The sequence below is a fragment of the Protopterus annectens genome, chromosome 1.part0 (genome assembly GCF_019279795.1).
Source record: "Protopterus annectens isolate FY-2018-M chromosome 1.part0, PAN1.0, whole genome shotgun sequence".
NCBI classification, from domain to species: domain Eukaryota; kingdom Metazoa; phylum Chordata; order Ceratodontiformes; family Protopteridae; genus Protopterus; species Protopterus annectens.
Genome location: NC_056725.1, coordinates 1360529358 through 1360549997, shown reverse-complemented (window position 1 = coordinate 1360549997; position 20640 = coordinate 1360529358). Strand labels below are relative to the sequence as shown.

Below are 20640 nucleotides of genomic sequence, written 5' to 3'. Positions count from 1 at the left end.
TCATTCAAGGCTGATTCAATCCCAGAAATGAGTTGTTTCTGTTGCTGCATATCTTCATGTAAGGTATCCATTTGTTAAGTACTTCTTTCTTTAAAAGTATCCAGTTTCATATCCATTCTGATTGTTTTACTAGTTACATCTTGAATGTTAGACAGCAGGGACTGCAGTTCTTTTTTAAAGGTTGTATCTTGCTGGGAAGATTTGGTGAAGCTCATTCTGTTTTCTGATGAAGAAGAACTTATGACTGTAGATTTTGACAGGAAAATCTTCTGATTTCAATATTTTTATATATACTATCCAATTCTGTATTAGGATGTATCAAATTAATAAAAATAACTACAAAAAAGAATAGTATTTCCAAAAAAATCCTGTCATAAAAGATCTGAACAGACAGAGCTGAAGAGAACAGCTGCTACTCAAAGCACATCTTGGCCATGCCCCCCTGTGGTTACATTCTTGAAGCTCAGTACATAACATACAGTTCAACACACACTTCTTCACCAGTAGATTAATATTCACATAACATTTAGTTTTCTTACATTTGTAAGACAAGCATATGAATCATATTAATATTCACAAATGACATATGATTATTTACAAAATTCCAGATAGCTGGGCTGGCAGTGTCACATTTCTATATAAATCATATTAATATTTTCAAGTGACATATAATTATTTACAACATTCCAGATAGCTGGACTGGCAGTATTTCCCTGGTTTCACAATCCCAATATGACAAAAAGAAATACTGACAGCACCCCAAGAAGTAGCTGCTAGAAATAAAAAAATACAACTAAACCACTTCCAAAATGACACACACTTTTAGTAAAACAATAAAATGTGAAAGATATATATTGAGTAGGTGCTTCCATTCCTGTTATCATTGGACTTCAGTAACTTCATTATACTCAGGGAGTGGTTTAGCTGTAGTTTTATTTATTTATTTATCATGGCACAATCTTTATTCTGCAGGACAAAGTAAAGAAGCCTCTATGCACTTTAAGTGCAGGCTGCTGTTATGACAAGCTTTAAGTGTACTTCGCCCTCTTCAAAACCTACAGTTTCATCAATCACACCATTCTCCTACAAAGGATACACACAACAGACTGCAGTGCATCTGTTATTAAATGGTTCTCCAGTTACCTGAAGGATGGCTCGCATGCTGTAGCATGAGCAATTCCATATTAGAATGCTTCAATTTAACACAGCAGCACCTCAAAACTCCATTCTGCGATAACTTAATGTTTTCTAAATTTGCTGATGAAATGCATATCCATACAAAAAAAAATATTACTCACAATGTGACGCGCACATCCACTCTCATTAACCAAAAACAAAACTTGATCAATACCCTACTTTTCTGGTCACACGAAAGTGAACGAAGACAATGAGAAAAAAAACTAAGCTTATATGTCCTTACACATATGATCTATGTGTTTTCACTTGTACCAATGCTGTCTGCAGAGACCTGCCGAGTCCAGGCCTTCATGTTATACAGAAGCATTTCCAGGCCTCTAGACAGTTGGTAATGCACAGGAACAGCCCTGTGCCCCCCATCAAATGCCACTATCTCATTTCGATCAGCATAAGATAGCATTACACTATGTCACTACTGTTAATTTCTGTCAGTATGGTGTTGCAACTTTAACCAGGTCTGCTCTGCTTTTTACAGGTGCACTATACCAAAGTTAACACTGAAAGGGCAGCAACAAGGATTTCAAAAAAAATGTCTGCTACATTTTGTAAATGGGAATGATCCCTGCACCACATACAATTATGTTTAGTGGTTTGCAAATGATAAAAAGTTAAGGGGAACACTGAACCTGTCTGCAAAGGATAACACAAACAACAGAACAATTTTTTTCATCTTAGGGATTTATGTACTTACAAAACATCAAATGAACAACACACAAATAAATCATGGCAGCAGTATAATTTTTACTATTAAGTTTAAACAACTAAATATATTAAACATTTCTTAATGTAGTATTATCAGCCACTAAAAATAATAGTACTCAGGTCACCAGTGCACATAAAACTGTGTGGTCATATAGGTTGCCAGTCAATGGTTTCAGTGCTCTAATATTCTGTAAATTAAAGGAAATGTCAAGCAGTATAACAGGGTGCTAATGATAGTCAGTGCCCTCCCATCTCTTTAGCCAGCTCATCAGCTGCATCTGAGTCATCAGCAGCATACTCTGGGACTGAACCTCTACACCAGTGAAGCAATGTTCATGGCTATTTTATCAGTCGAATAAGCAATTTGACTCATCCACTCAACAATGTATATAGGAAGATAACCAAAACAGCTCTCTTTCTAGAAACTATAAAATGAATAGCAGAACAAAAATAATATGCATAAATGCTCTCCAGAATGCAAGACTCAGTACATCATTTAACAAGAATAGGTTGGGGGATGCCCCCTGAACACCCCACCCTTCACTGTATTAATAATTGCTGTATAAAGATATGAGAATTAAGTGATAGCAGTACCCCATACCAGAAATATTGCTTACAACTATCTAATATAAACCCATGTTGCAGAATTTTTGTAGTGATGTGTAGTGATTATGATGATGATAATGATGATGATGACACATTTATTATAAATCCATGTTACAGAACATCTGTAGTCATAGCCGGTTTTAGGCACCAGCGAACCCTGCGGTCGCTGGGGGCCCCCTGGTCCTGGGGGGCCCCCAACCACTGCAACTTATGTTATCTTGATATTTTGTAACATGTCTGTCAAACTAACAAAAGCTAGTACAGCAAGCTTGTATACTTAAACCAGGTAAGTAACAATAACTCGTATTTATCTCCTTCAAAATTCAAAGATCTTTAGTTACAGTAATAGTATTTTGTCAAGTAACAAGCTCTACAATTTCATTAAATATTTTACCAATGATATAATGCTCCAGCCTAGTTAAGCCCTTTTGGTGGACATCCTCTTCACTAAAATTAACAACATAGCCAGCTTTAGGTACCTGCAATAACTGTGGCTGCAGGGGGCCCCTTAATCCTCATTGACTGTGTGGTGGGCCCACAAAAGCTGCTGTTGTTTGGGGAAAAATGAGGAGAAAAAATGTATTAATTTTCAATTACACTCTTTCACCTGAACAGGACTGTAATATAACCCTGTTAGGGCAAAGCTGTAATGAACATAAGCAAAGTAAGCACTAGCGAGATCAGCAGCCCAGGGTGACCGATCTCAGTGCAAACTGTGGAGTTTAAAAAGAGCTGATGCTTCTAATCTTCAGGGATGTTTTTTTTTCAGGGCTTTTATACATACTGGCAGAACAACTGGTACTATAACTCTCAACGTCTTTTCTGGAGAATTCTGTTCAGTGATAAAATAATAGCATAATAAAGTCTCAAAATGAGGAACACATTTTATATATTACTCTAATTCACTTTGAAAAAGTTAATAGAATAACACATTTGCATCAACATGCAATTTTTAGACAATAAGTGTAAAACTATGATTACTTGATTTAGTATGACAGAGTAAAATTATGAGACAAAATCAGGAATATCTGTGAAATCAGGAATAGTGATAGGTATTAATTTACTACTTACTGAGGTAAATAAAATTGTCTTATCCCTGTTACTGTTTGATGACTGCTAAACAGCAGTCACTGATCTTGTGTAGCAGTACTAGTGTTGTACAATGTACTTGCTGAAATAAGTACAAAATTAATATTGCTGTGATGTGTGTGTGTGTGTGTGTGTGTGTGTGTGTGTGTGTGTGTGTGTGTGTGTGTGTGTGTGTGTGTGTGTGTGTGTGTGTGTTATCAATGCACACATCCAATAATGCCAGAACACACATGTTATTCTTCTGGGTATCAATAAAAAATGTAGCTAACAAGCTAACAACTGATTATATTTCAAAAGTAAGGCATAATGTATGTCATAGGCATTCGGACACTTAAGTCTTCTAGGTATTAGGTGGCCTCCACTCCCTAGACTGTATAAATAGATACAGGGGGCTCCCTTAATCATCATTGACTGTGGGGACCCCAAAAGCTGTTTCTGGTTGAGGAAAAATGAGAAGAAAAAATGCTTTCATTTTCTGACTGCACTCTTTAGCCTGGATGGAGTTATTATATGACCCTGTTAGGATAAAACTGATAATAGCCTCTGTCCTCAACCACAAACATTCTAAAACACCCCTGCTCAGATGTTTGTGTACAGAAACTTACTATAGGTTATGTGGGTGCTGGGGCTTGTGTAGTCATCATTTCCTTTACTTTTCTAACAGACCTCAGAGGTATACAAAGAAGGTTACTTTAGCTCCTGTAGGGGCAGTGTACTGCCCGGTAGCAGCAAAGTAGAATACATTATTGCAATCATTATTTATTTTCACTTTCCTCACTATCAAACATCAGGCACATATACAGCTGGTTGCCTTTGGGGTTAGAATCGAGGAGTTAGTAGGCATGCTATATATATGTATTTCAGCAGTCACTTGAAATATATGACAAAAAGAAATACTGACAGCACCCCAAGAAGTAGCTGCTAGAAATAAAAAAATACAACTAAACCACTTCCAAAATGACACACACTTTTAGTAAAACAATAAAATGTGAAAGATATATATTGAGTAGGTGCTTCCATTCCTGTTATCATTGGACTTCAGTAACTTCATTATACTCAGGGAGTGGTTTAGCTGTAGTTTTATTTATTTATTTATCATGGCACAATCTTTATTCTGCAGGACAAAGTAAAGAAGCCTCTATGCACTTTAAGTGCAGGCTGCTGTTATGACAAGCTTTAAGTGTACGCCCTCTTCAAAACCTACAGTTTCATCAATCACACCATTCTCCTACAAAGGATACACACAACAGACTGCAGTGCATCTGTTATTAAATGGTTCTCCAGTTACCTGAAGGATGGCTCGCATGCTGTAGCATGAGCAATTCCATATTAGAATGCTTCAATTTAACACAGCAGCACCTCAAAACTCCATTCTGCGATAACTTAATGTTTTCTAAATTTGCTGATGAAATGCATATCCATACAAAAAAAAATATTACTCACAATGTGACATCCACTCTCATTAACCAAAACAAAACTTGATCAATACCCTACTTTTCTGGTCACACGAAAGTGAACGAAGACAATGAGAAAAAAAACTAAGCTTATATGTCCTTACACATATGATCTATGTGTTTTCACTTGTACCAATGCTGTCTGCAGAGACCTGCCGAGTCCAGGCCTTCATGTTATACAGAAGCATTTCCAGGCCTCTAGACAGTTGGTAATGCACAGGAACAGCCCTGTGCCCCCCATCAAATGCCACTATCTCATTTCGATCAGCATAAGATAGCATTACACTATGTCACTACTGTTAATTTCTGTCAGTATGGTGTTGCAACTTTAACCAGGTCTGCTCTGCTTTTTACAGGTGCACTATACCAAAGTTAACACTGAAAGGGCAGCAACAAGGATTTCAAAAAAAATGTCTGCTACATTTTGTAAATGGGAATGATCCCTGCACCACATACAATTATGTTTAGTGGTTTGCAAATGATAAAAAGTTAAGGGGAACACTGAACCTGTCTGCAAAGGATAACACAAACAACAGAACAATTTTTTTCATCTTAGGGATTTATGTACTTACAAAACATCAAATGAACAACACACAAATAAATCATGGCAGCAGTATAATTTTTACTATTAAGTTTAAACAACTAAATATATTAAACATTTCTTAATGTAGTATTATCAGCCACTAAAAATAATAGTACTCAGGTCACCAGTGCACATAAAACTGTGTGGTCATATAGGTTGCCAGTCAATGGTTTCAGTGCTCTAATATTCTGTAAATTAAAGGAAATGTCAAGCAGTATAACAGGGTGCTAATGATAGTCAGTGCCCTCCCATCTCTTTAGCCAGCTCATCAGCTGCATCTGAGTCATCAGCAGCATACTCTGGGACTGAACCTCTACACCAGTGAAGCAATGTTCATGGCTATTTTATCAGTCGAATAAGCAATTTGACTCATCCACTCAACAATGTATATAGGAAGATAACCAAAACAGCTCTCTTTCTAGAAACTATAAAATGAATAGCAGAACAAAAATAATATGCATAAATGCTCTCCAGAATGCAAGACTCAGTACATCATTTAACAAGAATAGGTTGGGGGATGCCCCCTGAACACCCCACCCTTCACTGTATTAATAATTGCTGTATAAAGATATGAGAATTAAGTGATAGCAGTACCCCATACCAGAAATATTGCTTACAACTATCTAATATAAACCCATGTTGCAGAATTTTTGTAGTGATGTGTAGTGATTATGATGATGATAATGATGATGATGACACATTTATTATAAATCCATGTTACAGAACATCTGTAGTGATGATAAGTATAAATGTTACAGAATCTCTATAGTGATGTGTTGTGATGATCTGCATTCTGTTAACTTCACATTTCCAGAAAACAGCGACAAGAGTCACACAGAACCGGGGAAATGAAAATGAATGGGTCTCATGCTCCTACAAGAGGCTTTTGTAATACACAAATTATTTGCATTATCACTGAAGAAGTATTATAACATGGAAGTACAATTAAAAAACTAATCTGTAGCACTGCTTCCAAGGGCTACTAGCACCCCCATTTAACTCCCCATACCTTTGTACATCATTTGATTACTAAAATGAAGGATGAGCAGTTAAACAGTAATGGTGAAGTATGCAGTTAAGGCATCATTACCACAGGCAATTCTGTAACTTACTGTTAGAAAAAAATCAGAAATCCTTGTAAGCAGGCCTTCTCAGTCTTTTATCCCTTTCTGTATCCATATATGTCAAGTAAGGCAGTAATGGATATGAGTACCAGCTCCCCCTTTAAAAAGCTGAAATCACTATACTCATGCACCTGTTCTATGCCTTTCATTAATGCCAACTAAGATGGATGCCATCTCACTGGCAAAACCATAAATACTGTGCTAATCATAACTCTTGACCTCTTAGAGCACGAAATCTGGGTAAAGTTAATAATAATGGGGGGCCGGGCAAAGACCCCAAATCAAGGACAAATCTTAAATATTGCTGTAATGTTACTAGAATGACAAGTGTTACATTAACATGTATTTTCTGAAGGATGTGAACTCTGAAACTCAAAATGTTTGTCTTTATTTAGTGACTTCAGTACTCAGCGACTTACCAGAAAGCCACATATTTTTGAGAAATACTCATATGAGACAAAAATCTCTATACTCTGTGAAATTCTGGACAATTGAGTGGTAGGGTGCTTATACTATACTTTATTGTTGTTCTACTACACTGATGCTTGCATTTAAATACTCCATCGAAAAAGGGCCGGTGTTAGCATTTTGGGGGCCTCCAGCAAATGTCAAACTTGGTGTCACTGCAATCCATCTTAAGCAATCTTTTAGTTCACACTACAAACTTTTAGGAGTAGTACACACAGCCTGACTGGTAGCTACAATTCTCTTACATTACAGCAGGCCTGTGTACAACACTATATTGGCCAATCTTACACAGGGACATTTACAATTACTGCCATTTAGTTGCAACAATAGTGCATTACAACAACTCTATATACAGGTCTGGACTTACGTGAAATCATGCCCTAGGCCAACTTTTCAGCCCCCACACCCTGCACTCCTTCCCTCTGTTTCCTCCCATCTTGGACTCCTCACACCATACACATTACATTTTGTCTTCCTTTTCATATAGTTTGCTTTTACTCTTCAGTTTTTTCAGAAAGCTATTAACTTTCTGTCTGCTCTGAAGTGCATTTATATATTTTTTTTCTTTTTACACAACCTTTTCATTCAGTGATGGCTTGAACAGAAATTATAATTAAGGAAAATTAATTGTTGTTCAGCTTTAGTTTTCCTTGCATCCTGTTAACATAACCTTTCCTGACCAAGCCAGCACAGTAATAACCATTTAGGAAATAACTCAAATAAGCCAGAGTCCAAGAAGCCATAAGGTTACAGATGGTCTGGGATGCATTTTAGAGCTTTCCCCAACCTTTTAATCCAACGGTGGCCTAAACAAAAATCATGAGTAAGAAAAAAAATGTAGTCTTTTTTTGGTACTTACGTATTATTGCAACCACTTTTCCAACATGAGAAATGGTTCTTTTCAGCTGTACAGCTGTTTCTCTTGTCCAAAAACTGATTGCGATAATACCTAGTATTGGACTATCGTACATCTTGCAAGGAATCCACAAATGTTATGAAGATTACAGAACAAGCAAGTTATAATGCAAACATGGACAGTCTGTGAAAAGATGGGAAGTTGAGAGGCATGTCGGCCACGTGTGTCATTCTTATGAGTGCAACTACTTAACGTTCTTGAAATAGACTATGTACCGGGACAGAAATTGAAATAGTTTTTGCCCTTTGGCTTTGAATAATTCTTGCGATAAGCGGTTGAGAGGCACAGAAACCACTGTGTTTATATACCTGTTGCTCGTTGTACTACTGCATCGGGATGTCATTATCACTGTGTACAGTTTAAGATGGTAAAGCAGTATGCTTTCTTACAATGTACCAATGTAAACAAAAGTAGATGTGGTGTTCATTTGTTGACATATTACAATGTTTTTATTTTTGCATACTGCAGGTTAGTAATGGTCGGTAGTGAAACAGGCATACTTGGACAGACTGCAGTGGAGGCAGGTCTGGAGAGGCTTGTGTGGGGATTTGCATACCTCGCATCCAAGGGACGAATGTGTTCAATCCATTGTCACAACACGAACAGAAAATGTGCCCATTTCTACTCTTCCTAGGTCATACACAATGTGACACACTAATAATGGGTAGTTCAGACAACCCTTTTAAGATTAACAGAAATATTTTCCTGAAAACATAAAGAATCATTGCCGCTTGGAAAAGTGGTTGTGATAATATGTAAGTACCCTTTTTTTTTTATTCTTTCAAGGAAGATACAAGTCATGCCCAAGGCTTAATGTTCAAAGTTGACAAAATAGTAGCTAACAATAAATTAACAAACCAATTGTTGTGAGGACAGACAGATCGTATATGGGAATACTGCCTGCCTCCCTAACCCCTCACAAAAAGACAATCACTGCCTAACTATTATTCTGGTATTACACTGGGATAAAGCAGAGGCTCAAATTGCCAAAATCATATATTTCAAGTGATTACTGACATACAAATGCATAGTATACCTCCTCACTCCTAACCCCCAATGGCAGCCACCTGTATACGTGCCTGGTGTGCGATTGTGAGGAAAGTGAAAAAAACTAATGATTCTGGTAAAGTATTCCACTTTGCTGCTTCTAGAGAGTACACTGTGCCTACACAAGCTATAGTAACCTTCTTTGTACAATTCTGTGGTCTGTGAGAAAAGTAAAAGAAATAATGACTCCATTGTCCTCAGTCCAAAAACCTCTAAGGTTTGACCATGATGAAAAAAACATACATATCCACCCCCCCACACACACACACACACACACACACACACACACACAAAACCAACAGAAGCTTTCTGTACACACACATCTGAGCAAGGATGGTTTTTAGAATGGATACTGTTGAGAGCAGTGGCCAATATCATCCTAACAGTGTCATACCACAGCCCGGATCAGATTAAAGAACATTATCAGAAAATTAATATGTTTTTCTCTCCTCATTTTCCCCAACCAGCAAACAGCTTTTGTGGGTTCCCTACACACAGTCAAGGATGATTAAGGGATACCCTCTGTATCCATTTATATAGTCTGGGGAGATAGTCTGAATGTTGTGTGATATATTTTATGCCTAACATTTGAAATACAATTATTTGTTAGCTGCATTTTTACTGATACCCAGAAGAATAATGTATGTGTCCTGGTATTACTGGGTGTGTGCACAGATAAAAATTACTGATATTTTACACACATGTACACACACACACACACACACACACACACACACACACACACACACACACACACACACACACACACAGACATTACCCATAGCTATACTAATAGTGTACTTATTTTAGCAAATAGCAATACATTGTGCAATACTTGTACCAACACACCAGATCAGTGACTGCTGTGTAGCAGTTGTCAAATCCAGCAGGGATAAGTCACTTTTATTTACCTCATTGAGGAGTAATGGATAGCTGTCACTGTCTCTGATTTTACATACCTTCCCTGATTTTGCTTATAATCTTGCTCTGTCTTTCATAAAAGTTTGATTTGCTGGTAAATCATTCAGGATTACAGACAGTCAATAAAACCAGACATTGGAGTTTTATACTTCTTGTTGTCCAGAATTTGCAAGTTGATTCAATAGGTGTTATTCTATTAACTTTCTTAAGTGAATTAGAGTAATATTTAAAATGTGTTCCTGATTTTGAGCCTTTATTCTGCTATTATTCTTGGCACAGCACTGAATTCTTCAGCAAAGAAGTTAAGAGTTATAGTATCTGATGTTCTGCCAGTATTTATAAACATCCCTGAAAAAGAAAACAATCCCTGTAGATTGGAAGTATCATCTCTTCATAAAATCCAAGGATTAATCACTCTGAGCTGATCTGTCTAGTGCTTACCTTGTACATGTTCATTGTTAGGTTTATCTTAACAGGGTCATATCACCTCCCTGTTCAGGTTAAGGTGCATAACCAAGACATTAATACATTTTTCCTCGTTTTTCCCCAACCAGCATCAGCTTCTGTGGGGCCCCTGCAGCCATGGGTATTGTAGGTACCTAAAGCTGGCAGTATTGCTAATTTTAGTAGAGACAGTATCCACCAACAGGGTTTAACTAAGCCAGGGGCACTATGTCAGTGATAAAATATTTAAGGGAATTGTGAAGCAAGTTATTTGATAAAACACTGTTACTATAACCAGAGATATCATTCTTTAAATTTTAAAGGAGATACAAATAAGACTTATTACCCACCTGGTTTATTAAGTATACCAGATTGTTGTACTAGCTTTTATTGGTTTGACAGACATGTTACAAAATATCAAGATAACAAATCTTGCTGTGGTTGGGTCCACCCCCCCCCCCCCAAGAACAGGGGTCCCCAGTGACCGCTAAAGCTGGCTATTTACACAAAACCACTACAATTTTGTTTTAATGCACAAATTCAGCCGAAGAGTCTGTGTAGCTTAAACATGACAGTTAAATAACTTGAGACTCCCATGATTCTCTGCCACAACTATCTTCAACCATGCCCTCTCCTGTTAATGCAGATACTGATTCTGTGACAGGCATGGCAATGAAATTAAAATAACAGGTAATTTTAGTAACTGTATGTATGCATGTTTTCAGGACAAAACCAGAGATAGTGGTCCCCAGAGTTAAGGTAAAGGACTGACTTCACTTCCTTGTTATTTTAAAAAATGAAAAATAAAAGCATTTAAATGTTACAATATTAAGCAACATTAATAAACAGTCCACAACCTCAGATGTTAATTCCTCATCTATGAAGGCACTGAAGAAACATGCTCAAAACAGGCTTTGTCACCGGAAAAAACTAATTAATTCCTGATAAGCGCTTTCATCCACCAAGTGAATTTACAGACACCACATTTCTCTTTCTGTAATCTGGATTTTCTGTTGCACTTTTTGCAAAAAGATCTGATCCCATTAGGGTTGCTACATGTTCACATGCCCAAAGTGCTGCATTTTTTTTGTAGAAATGTGAAGTTTTGCAGGATCCCAAGAATCAGGTAAACCAGACAGGATACAAAATGCAAAACAGTAGTAAAAAAAATCCAAAACCTGGAAACGATGAGGTAAAATGCAGCTTTTATTCCAAACAGGAAAAAAATCACAAAGCTTTTGGGATCAACCCTTCATCAGTTCAGGTTTTGCAGGATAAAATATACCCATGGCCAGTGCAAAGGACAGAACTTCACATTTTTGCCAAAATAAAAGCTCATTCTTGAAGCATTTGAGTCGCTTATTCTATTTCTTATATAACATTTAGATGTTTCAGATACAAAATAACTGTTTAATGCGACTATTAAAGAAAACTTAGGAAATTTTTTTTGTTCTAAAATCTCAGGCCATTTGCCTTTTTTAAGGAAACAAATGTCCAAAGGGACTGGGACAGGTGGTAACTCTAAGCACATCTCCCACAGTGCGTTGTATAGTAATTTAATAAGATGGCCCGTTAAATTGTGGCTACCCTTCTGAAAACGTTACCTATCAGCTTTAACATAATGTACAAAAAAATGCAAGGTTCCTAAAGATGTTCGTAAAATTAAAATGCAGAAAAAAAGTGTATTCGCGAACGAAACTGTAACCTTATAATTTAATCCTGCTATTGTTTATAAAGTATTATTTTACTTGAACTTCGTTGAAAAAAATAAACAAAATACAGTAGTATTGTACTTTACAGTTTATCGACGTAAGCGACAGTCGACTGCTTCTTAGGATGACCCTATTAGAATACGCAAAGTGAGTATGCTTCATATTATGGTTTACCTTTATTAAAAGACTAGTAAATAATCATCAGCATTGACTGGGAGACCCAGTTAAGCAACGTTCATACGAAGCAAGGGTTAGAGATTGTTGTTTATAAAGTGGGCTATAGTTTTATATTTACCTCAGCAACACTCTTAGCGCAGTGAAACGATGGCTCTCCAAGAAGCCCAACCACCTTTATTTGTATAGTAGGCGCCATTGATCCTGAACTTCCTTACGACCAATTCTTTGGCGTAAAGTATAAACAAATCTCGTCGCCATGGTAACCTAACAGTGTTTCAACTGCTTATGCGTGTGGTATTGCAACTGGGTTATAATAGCCAAAGGCGATGTAAACTTCTGCACGACGCGAAAATAACTCTCGCCCGGCGAAGGGCCTGATGTACAGTCAGCCCCAGGAATCTAGCCCCGCGTCTAAACTTTGGTTGATTCAGTTACCAGGCTGAAGTGGTTCTTGTCATTAATGCTAATAGATAAAGTAACAAGTGTATGGAATTCTAAAGAATTTTAGAACTGTTATTGACAAATCAGATTTGACTATAAGGTTGTGATATTAAACCTTGAAAAAGGAATGCTTAAAAAACTAAGTTTGCATATAAAATTGCAACTCTCTTCTTGTGCACGCATGTATCTGTCGGCATTACTATTTAATTTATTTGCCGCTACTCTTCTGAAAGTGTTTCCTTTTGTACATGCAAAATTACAGTGTGCCTGCAGAAATTGGATCACATGTATATTGGTGGGTCGTACACTGTTACTGTTCTGACTACATTCTTGTCTTACATTCCTTTGGCTCAAGTATTAGCCGAAAAGGGTAAAATGGCTAGCCTACCCAAACCTTTAAAAATGTATAAATAAAAACTGACTACCACTTAGAATGAATGAATTAGTACGAGGTAGCAGCGCCGGAACGTGGTCAAATGGGGCCCTAGGGGTTACATACCTCTCAAATGCTCAATACAAGAAATCTGAAAAAAAAACCAGAAATAACGGATGACAACGGTCCAAAAATAAGGACAGATGTAATTATTGCGCCTGTAAACTTAGAAAGTTACTAGAATGACAGATTTTGCATTATTATATATTTTCTGAAGGATATGAAGTCTGAAGCTCAAATGACTGTCATTTTTTACTGTTTAGTGACTTCAAGCCAATGTGATTTGCCAGAAAAAACACAAATTTTATGCGAAACAGACCAAAATAAGAGGCTGAAATATGGACATTCTGTGAAAATGTGGACAGTTGAGACTTATGGAATGGATCACTCAACCATACATAGCCCCCCCCCCCCCCCGGACCATTCCAGTATCCCATTACTTGGCAAATTCTCCCAGTTACCATAAACACTGTTCAAACCTGTCAATGTGCACACTGTTTTCTGCTTTACTTCTACAATGATTACAGATATTTGGATTTGATTTAAAACTTTTATTTCAAAATTTATAGCACAAGCACTGATAGGCATTCGCTAAATAAAGCTGTATAGTCTCACAATGGAAACAGCATTAAAACTTCTCTACCTTTGAAACTCACATTCATTGAAATGGCATTGAAAATCACATTCAAAGAAAATGCAAATGGCCAGTGGTAGCTAACGTTTACCTTTGGGCTGTTTTAAAATCATAGGCTCTTTGCACACATTTTTAGAACTATGCAAACATGCATGAGTTCTTTGATTCACCTTCCTGATTGCATTACATTATATTCCTTGTATATAGAGTACTACTTGTTAGAACGTTTTAAATTTATAGCTTTGAATATTTTTCCAGTAAGCAATGAAACAAAACGTATGAACCAATAATGGCAAAACTGCCCAAATCAGAATATTTCAACCATAAAAGGTCACTCACACTTGCGTCATTACACTCCACCAATATCAGTCAATATGTACAATCTCTGCAGAAGTAAAAGTCATCTGAATAATTCCACATTAAAGACAACTGTAACTGAAGAAGAAATTGCTGCCAGCAAACAACTTTATATTTCAATATTTCTTCTACAAATTCAGTACCTGCTGCCCTTGAAGAATAAATTGCCTAGGCTACATTTGGAAAAAATGGTAAACTGGTAATATTGCAATAGTGAATGGATGGCAAACTGAAAACAGGTTCATAGTTAGTAGGCATCTCATTCAAAGGAGAACATACTCAGGACTGCAGCACCCCACCACCCTTAAAGTACAACATAGTGTCAGCAATCCAGCTACATGCTGTGGGAGTAGAACTCATCACCTTTGGCATCAAAAGCAAGTATACTACCTATTGTGCCACTAACCATGCTTTTCAGTCCTGTAGCACAAGAGTAATACATTCTCTAAACAAAACAGTTGCATATTTTAAGCAGACTTAGCATGAGCAGCAGTAAACTTTTCTTTCATTGAAGCTCGCAATTCCTTGAAACTGCACTTGAAACTCAATTCCTTGAAAAATGCTCATGAAACTCAATTCCTTGAAAATAATGCACTTGAATAGCAGCTTGGTAGTTGGGATAGAAGATTCAGGCTCTTGTTTCTTGCAATTAAGGTACAGGGTTTGAACCTGAGCAAATTAATAACCACCTGCTATCCATAACTATGGCATTTCACACACACATACCTCTCTTACCTGTCCATCTGTGGTCTGTAGCACATCTTCTTGTATTCAGATTCTACACATTGAAAGGAAGATAATCAGGAACATCTTCTTGTATTCAGATTCCATTTGTGGCATGCGGAAAGAAGTATGTAAACAAGGCTAATGAAAAAAGGGTTAAAGGTCAGCATGGAGGAAATTAAAACATGCGTATGGCATACACAGGCATACATATTTTCTCATTTCTTCATAGATCAAGGACCACAGAAAATACAGAATAATTGAGTCACAACACCATTTATAACTTGACAATAACAACTTCCATGTTATAACCCCCCCCCCAAAAAAAAAGGCAAAGGAAGTCATTCGCAGAGTAAACTTATGGGTAACCATCCAGGTTTAATTTGAAGGATGCTAGGATGTCACCTTATAGGGGAGAAGACTTCCAAGATGGCTGCATACTACATAACAGCTTAATTTCAGCTTTCCCATTGTGAAAACAGAAACTCAGAAAAGAGAGACAATGAGTTTGTATTTTGGAGTAAATTTCACTTACTGGCTAGTAAGTGCACTGCCTGAATGCAAGCAAAGAAGACATTTAGAGAACCTGAAAGAAAATCAATCACAAAAGGTGGAGAGAAAACATTGCCTGGGAAGAATCCTGCAGCTGTTTGGCAAAAAGCAATTCAAGCTCCAGCTTTGGTGCAAGATATGACTTCCAGTTATCTAGAGGAAAAAATAAGTCAAATGTGTTCAGAGCTGATTAAAATAAATGAAACACTGAAGGAGTATATCAACTTAAATAACAAAAGACTGGAAAAAATAGAAGTTTTAAACAGATATTAAGATGAGCTGATAAAACTGTAAAAATCAGATAATGAAATGAAGAAAAGCCTGGCTGAGTATGAGACTGCTCGAGAAGAGATATTTCAAAAATGTTAGAATTACAGGACAGAGCACATAGGAAAAAACAGAGATTTTTCTGTTGTACCAGAGAAACTGGAAGGAACAGACTGTATTCATTTCATAAAAGCACAAAAAGCAACTGGATCTGTATACCAAAGCAGGAGTTGTTAACTGAAAGGGCACATCATGAGTATGCACTAAACCTGGCCAAATGAAAGCAGCCAAGACCTCTAACAGTAAAGATGCAATCCTACTAGCAAGAAAGAGTTGATTCTTACAAAATTGTGGCAGAAGGATAAAGTACTACAGGTTGGAGACAGTAGAGTATTTGTGGAAAATGATTACTCACTTCACATCAGGCATATGCGGAGTATTTTTTTTCCTGCAATCAGCGAATGTTGAGATAGGTCTGTAATTCTAGCTGCTGTATCCAGCTGTCTTCGGAATATTTTTTTCCTGGTGGGTCACACTTATTTTTTTATGTAGAACATGCTCTGGAGGAAAGTGAGGTATTAAACAGAAGGGGACTCTGCTTCTTATTCTTCTGAGAATAAAGCTCATAGAGAGACTATACCAGTGAGATCCTTTCCAATGCTACAAAGGAAAATGCTGGACAGAGAAACCACACAAGTTGACTAAAATAACCAGGAGTATGTTGGAAATGAACCAGAGACTGGAACTGGGAGATGAAGATCAACAGGAAGAAAACCAGCAACTTGAAAATTAATAAATGTGGGACTACAAAGCATCACTCATTTGTAAAATATATCTGAACAAGAAAACCTGGAAATGGACTTTTTTGACTTTGTTAAACTTGTAGGAGACCCCAAAGCATATACCCTACTTCATTTCATTAATGTTTGGAAGAATATTGAGGAGAGGGGAAGAAGAAGGAAAGAGGTAATTGTAAGTAAAATATTTTTGTTCTTAACAGTATTTTTATAAAACATGACATATAATGCATGTTACATAGTAAAGCATTTTCAGTTATTTTGTGTGGTATAAGGATACTAAAGTAAATGTGCCTTTTTTCATCTTTCTTTCTTCTTGTTTAGTTTTAAGAAATGTAAGCACTGAAATGTAAAAAGAGACAAAAGCCTGGACAAAAGCATGTTAAGATAATAGGCTGTAATCTTGGGATGTTGGAGGGGGGTGGGTTGTAAAGTATACAGACCATGATATAAGTGAAACTGATATGATTTTTCTTACTTTTGTATAGGGCATGACTGGCTTAAGGACCTGGGCTTGATCTAACAGCATGTTTTAAGTATAAAAAAAACTGAATGTAATGAAATGTTTCTTTTAATAAATAAATGTTCACAGTACAACATGAGAAGCTTGTAGTTGAGTCAACTGTGTATCTGGTTGTCATGTTTCTATGGAGACAAGCTGATAAGAGGACAATAAAAATAGAATATGTATTTTTAGCAACTGTCAAAAGATAATGTTTTCTACATCTGGGAGCGGAATAAAGATATGACAAAAACAGACAGCACTTAGTGTAAGTAGAAGCACAGGCCATACCATGCATTTTAGCATGTATAACCTTTAATTATCAGTCAATTAAAGCATGTGAGTGTAGCTGTCAGTCTGGGACAGTTGTTCTTACTGGGGTGGTTAGACTTCATTATTTGAAGATATACATAGTGCTATGTGTTTATGTTAAGTTAATATATTCTGGGGGTATTTATTTTTGAGTTTTTTCATTAAAACAAAAAGTCTTGTAAGATGTGACATAGGTTCAAATGGATATGACAAGAAAAAACAACAGTGTAAAAGATCAGCCTGCCAAACACTAATGTATGCATGTAACAGAAAAGCTGAAACTTGACATTAAAAAAAGGTGGTATGCATAACAGGTGGGAATAATGGCTTTTTATCATGATGGTAACAGCTTCTACATTATCTCTGAATGTGAATTTTCTCAGGTATATACAAAATAGAAAGAGTAGTGAACTATGTTAAGAAATGCAGAGTGAAAATAGCTATTCTACACATTTGGAAAGAACTAAGCTTGTGAATTTGTTGACATATTTCAGGATGGTTATTCAGCAGACTATCTTGGACAAAGGAAAATGGGAATACTTATATTGACTGTTAGAGGAGCTTGAATAGCGATAAAAGAGAGAAAAAGATAATGATGGTAGATTTGCAGTAGTAAGGGCTACTGGCAATGGAGGAGGATTATGCTGGCATGATTTAAATTTCACCGAAAACTGCTACAATGGAGCCTAAGAAAATTCTGAGAGAAATAATGAGCTTTCAGCAGGGAATATTATTTATAGGTGGGGACTGGAATTTGATTTACAACAGTGAGGATGTATTGGGGGGTGGGAGGCATAGAAGGGAAAATATAACAAAAGAGGATAGATTTTTGAAGAAATATATGAAAATATTTGATATGGAAGATGTGAATGCAGTAGTAGGAGCTTGAAGAGAATTTACATATTATTCCCCAAGGTACAAAAACTGGGGTCCACATTATATATTTTAAGTTTCAAAACTTTGAACCTCATATGTTCGACAACATATAAGCAAAGTTTGAAACTTTGAAAATATAATAAAAAAAAAACTTACCTGAACACTCTGAGCAGGGAGGCAAGCCACCCTGCACCCCCCAAAACCCTCTACTTAATATACCAACTCTGAGATCGCACTTCAGTCCAGAAAAGGGAAATGTTCCCATTCTGCACCATACGGAGCTATTGCTTTTAACCTTTGAACTTTTCAAAGTTCGATGATATGGTGTCAAAAGTTTGAATAATTAATAGGGACCCCAAAAACTGGGCTGGGATAGACAGACGTTATATTTCACAGGAACATGTGCATTTAGTTGAATGTGTCAATATGCATTCAATTACTATTTCACATGCCATTAATAAATACAAATGCAGGGTAATGAAATGAAAATGAGATACTGGCCCTTCCACACCTATCATTTAAACAGAGAGGAATTTAAAGAATGGGTAGTGGAATTGTGGGAGTTATTAAGGAAGATGGACATAAACTATAGCTAGAGAATGGGGATAAAATGAAAGTGGAGTTTAAAATATGGTAAAAATAAAAGATAAATATATGGTTAAGAAGTAACAGGAATTATTTAGTGGGACTGACAAAGGTTAAAGTATAGAAGAGTAGGGGAATCTCACAGAACAAGAAGAGATGCAACCACATAGTGCTAAGTAGAAAATAAAGAACTACCTGGATAATATATATAAGTTTAGAAAGATTGCTGTTAAAAGCAACTGTTTTTTGATAATAACTCCAGAGTGCAAAAGCTTTTAGCACAATAGCTCCAGCAACAGAAAGCAGAAAGGCTTGCTGCTAAGCTTAGGGAGCATATAACAAGGAAAATAACCAGAGATCATGTACATGTATTAGAAATATTCTGGAAATTTTATGAGAATCTCTATAAAGCAGAGAGATGTGGAAATCAAGAAAAAGTACAAATGGAAATGTTTATGAAAGAATTAAATATGCCAAGATTAAAGATAGAGGAGACTCTATAATAACAGGATAGGAGGAGATGAGATAAATATGGTGATGCATAACCAATTTACAGGAACGTCCTCAGGAATAGATGGTATTCCTGTGGGAGTTTGGAAGCTAGGAAGGAAGAAAATGATAAAGATCTGGAGGGTTTTTTTAACAGTCTTGTAAAAGGAGGAGAAGAACTAACATCTCAGAAGAAAGCTGAGGTGGATGTAATACCTAGGGATGGTAAAGACCCTAAGCTTTGTATATGTCCATTTCAGTTCTAAACCATGATTATATGTGTTTATGTCTATAGTGGCTAAAGCAATGGCAAAGGTGATGCCAAAACTGATAGATATGGATCAGTGTGGTTTTGTAGAGTGGAAGTATACGTTTGACAACATTAATAGGACAATAATGAGCCAGAGGAAAGCACAATAAAATAAAAAAATGAAGATAAAACAAAGATAATAGCTGTAAACTATGTACCCACGCAAAATTGATTAAGCAATACCCATATTTATGGGAACATGATAAAACAAAGTACTTAGGAGTATGGTTTAAAAAGGATTCTGTTTTGGCAGCTAGTAATATGTGGGAAGAGACTAAATAAAAGATAATACAAAAACTGAGAAATTGGAAGCTCTGTTATATGGATATGGATAGCAAGATACAAGCAGTGAACTGTTTTTAGTCACTTTAGTTTTATACACGGGTCAAGTGAATTTTATCAAACAAAGGAGAAGTTGCGAATAGCAATTAATAAAGAGTTGAAAGATTTTATCTGGGAGTGGAGTGGGCAAGAGTCAACTGGGATAAGTTGATCTAATAGAACAGTGTGGTTTGGGATTACCTGAATTGAAGGAGTGTTTCAGAGCTACACAGTTAAGGCTCCTATACATAGTACAAGCAGAAACAATAGTAATTCCAGGTGGAAAGGGATGATGATGAAATGGAAGAAGCTCAAGAAATAAGGAGAGACTGGGATACTGGATGCAGATCCCTAAGGATAACAGCAATAACCATACAGAATATTATATTCATAAAGTAGCAGAAACTATTTAAGAACTAAGCCAACATGGGAATGGAGAGACTGCAGTTAGTGGTAAAGAGAATAGGCAAGATGGGGCTGGAATGTACTGGAGAAAACTGAGAAAGGAACCAAGGTTTTGGGTGGTTCCTATCAAACTGATTGCATGAACAGATTGTCGAAAGCCATATGATTGAAAATTCAGTCCATCAAACAATTCTGA

General features: G+C 36.5%; 1 protein-coding gene across 2 annotated transcripts in view; it reads right to left on the bottom strand.

Moving 5' to 3' along the window:
- The window catches only part of PPIL6 (peptidylprolyl isomerase like 6), a 544036-nt gene extending 531177 nt beyond the window's left edge, over window positions 1–12859 (bottom strand). The window contains exon 1 of one of the 2 annotated variants that reach the window (XM_044066849.1): window positions 12559–12859. In XM_044066849.1, the coding sequence (XP_043922784.1) occupies window positions 12559–12636 (78 nt within the window). In that variant the 5' untranslated portion in view covers window positions 12637–12859. The remainder of the gene's footprint in view (window positions 1–12558) is intronic. The other variant, XM_044066841.1, reaches the window with a different exon arrangement.
- Window positions 12860–20640: the final 7781 nt, after the last annotated feature.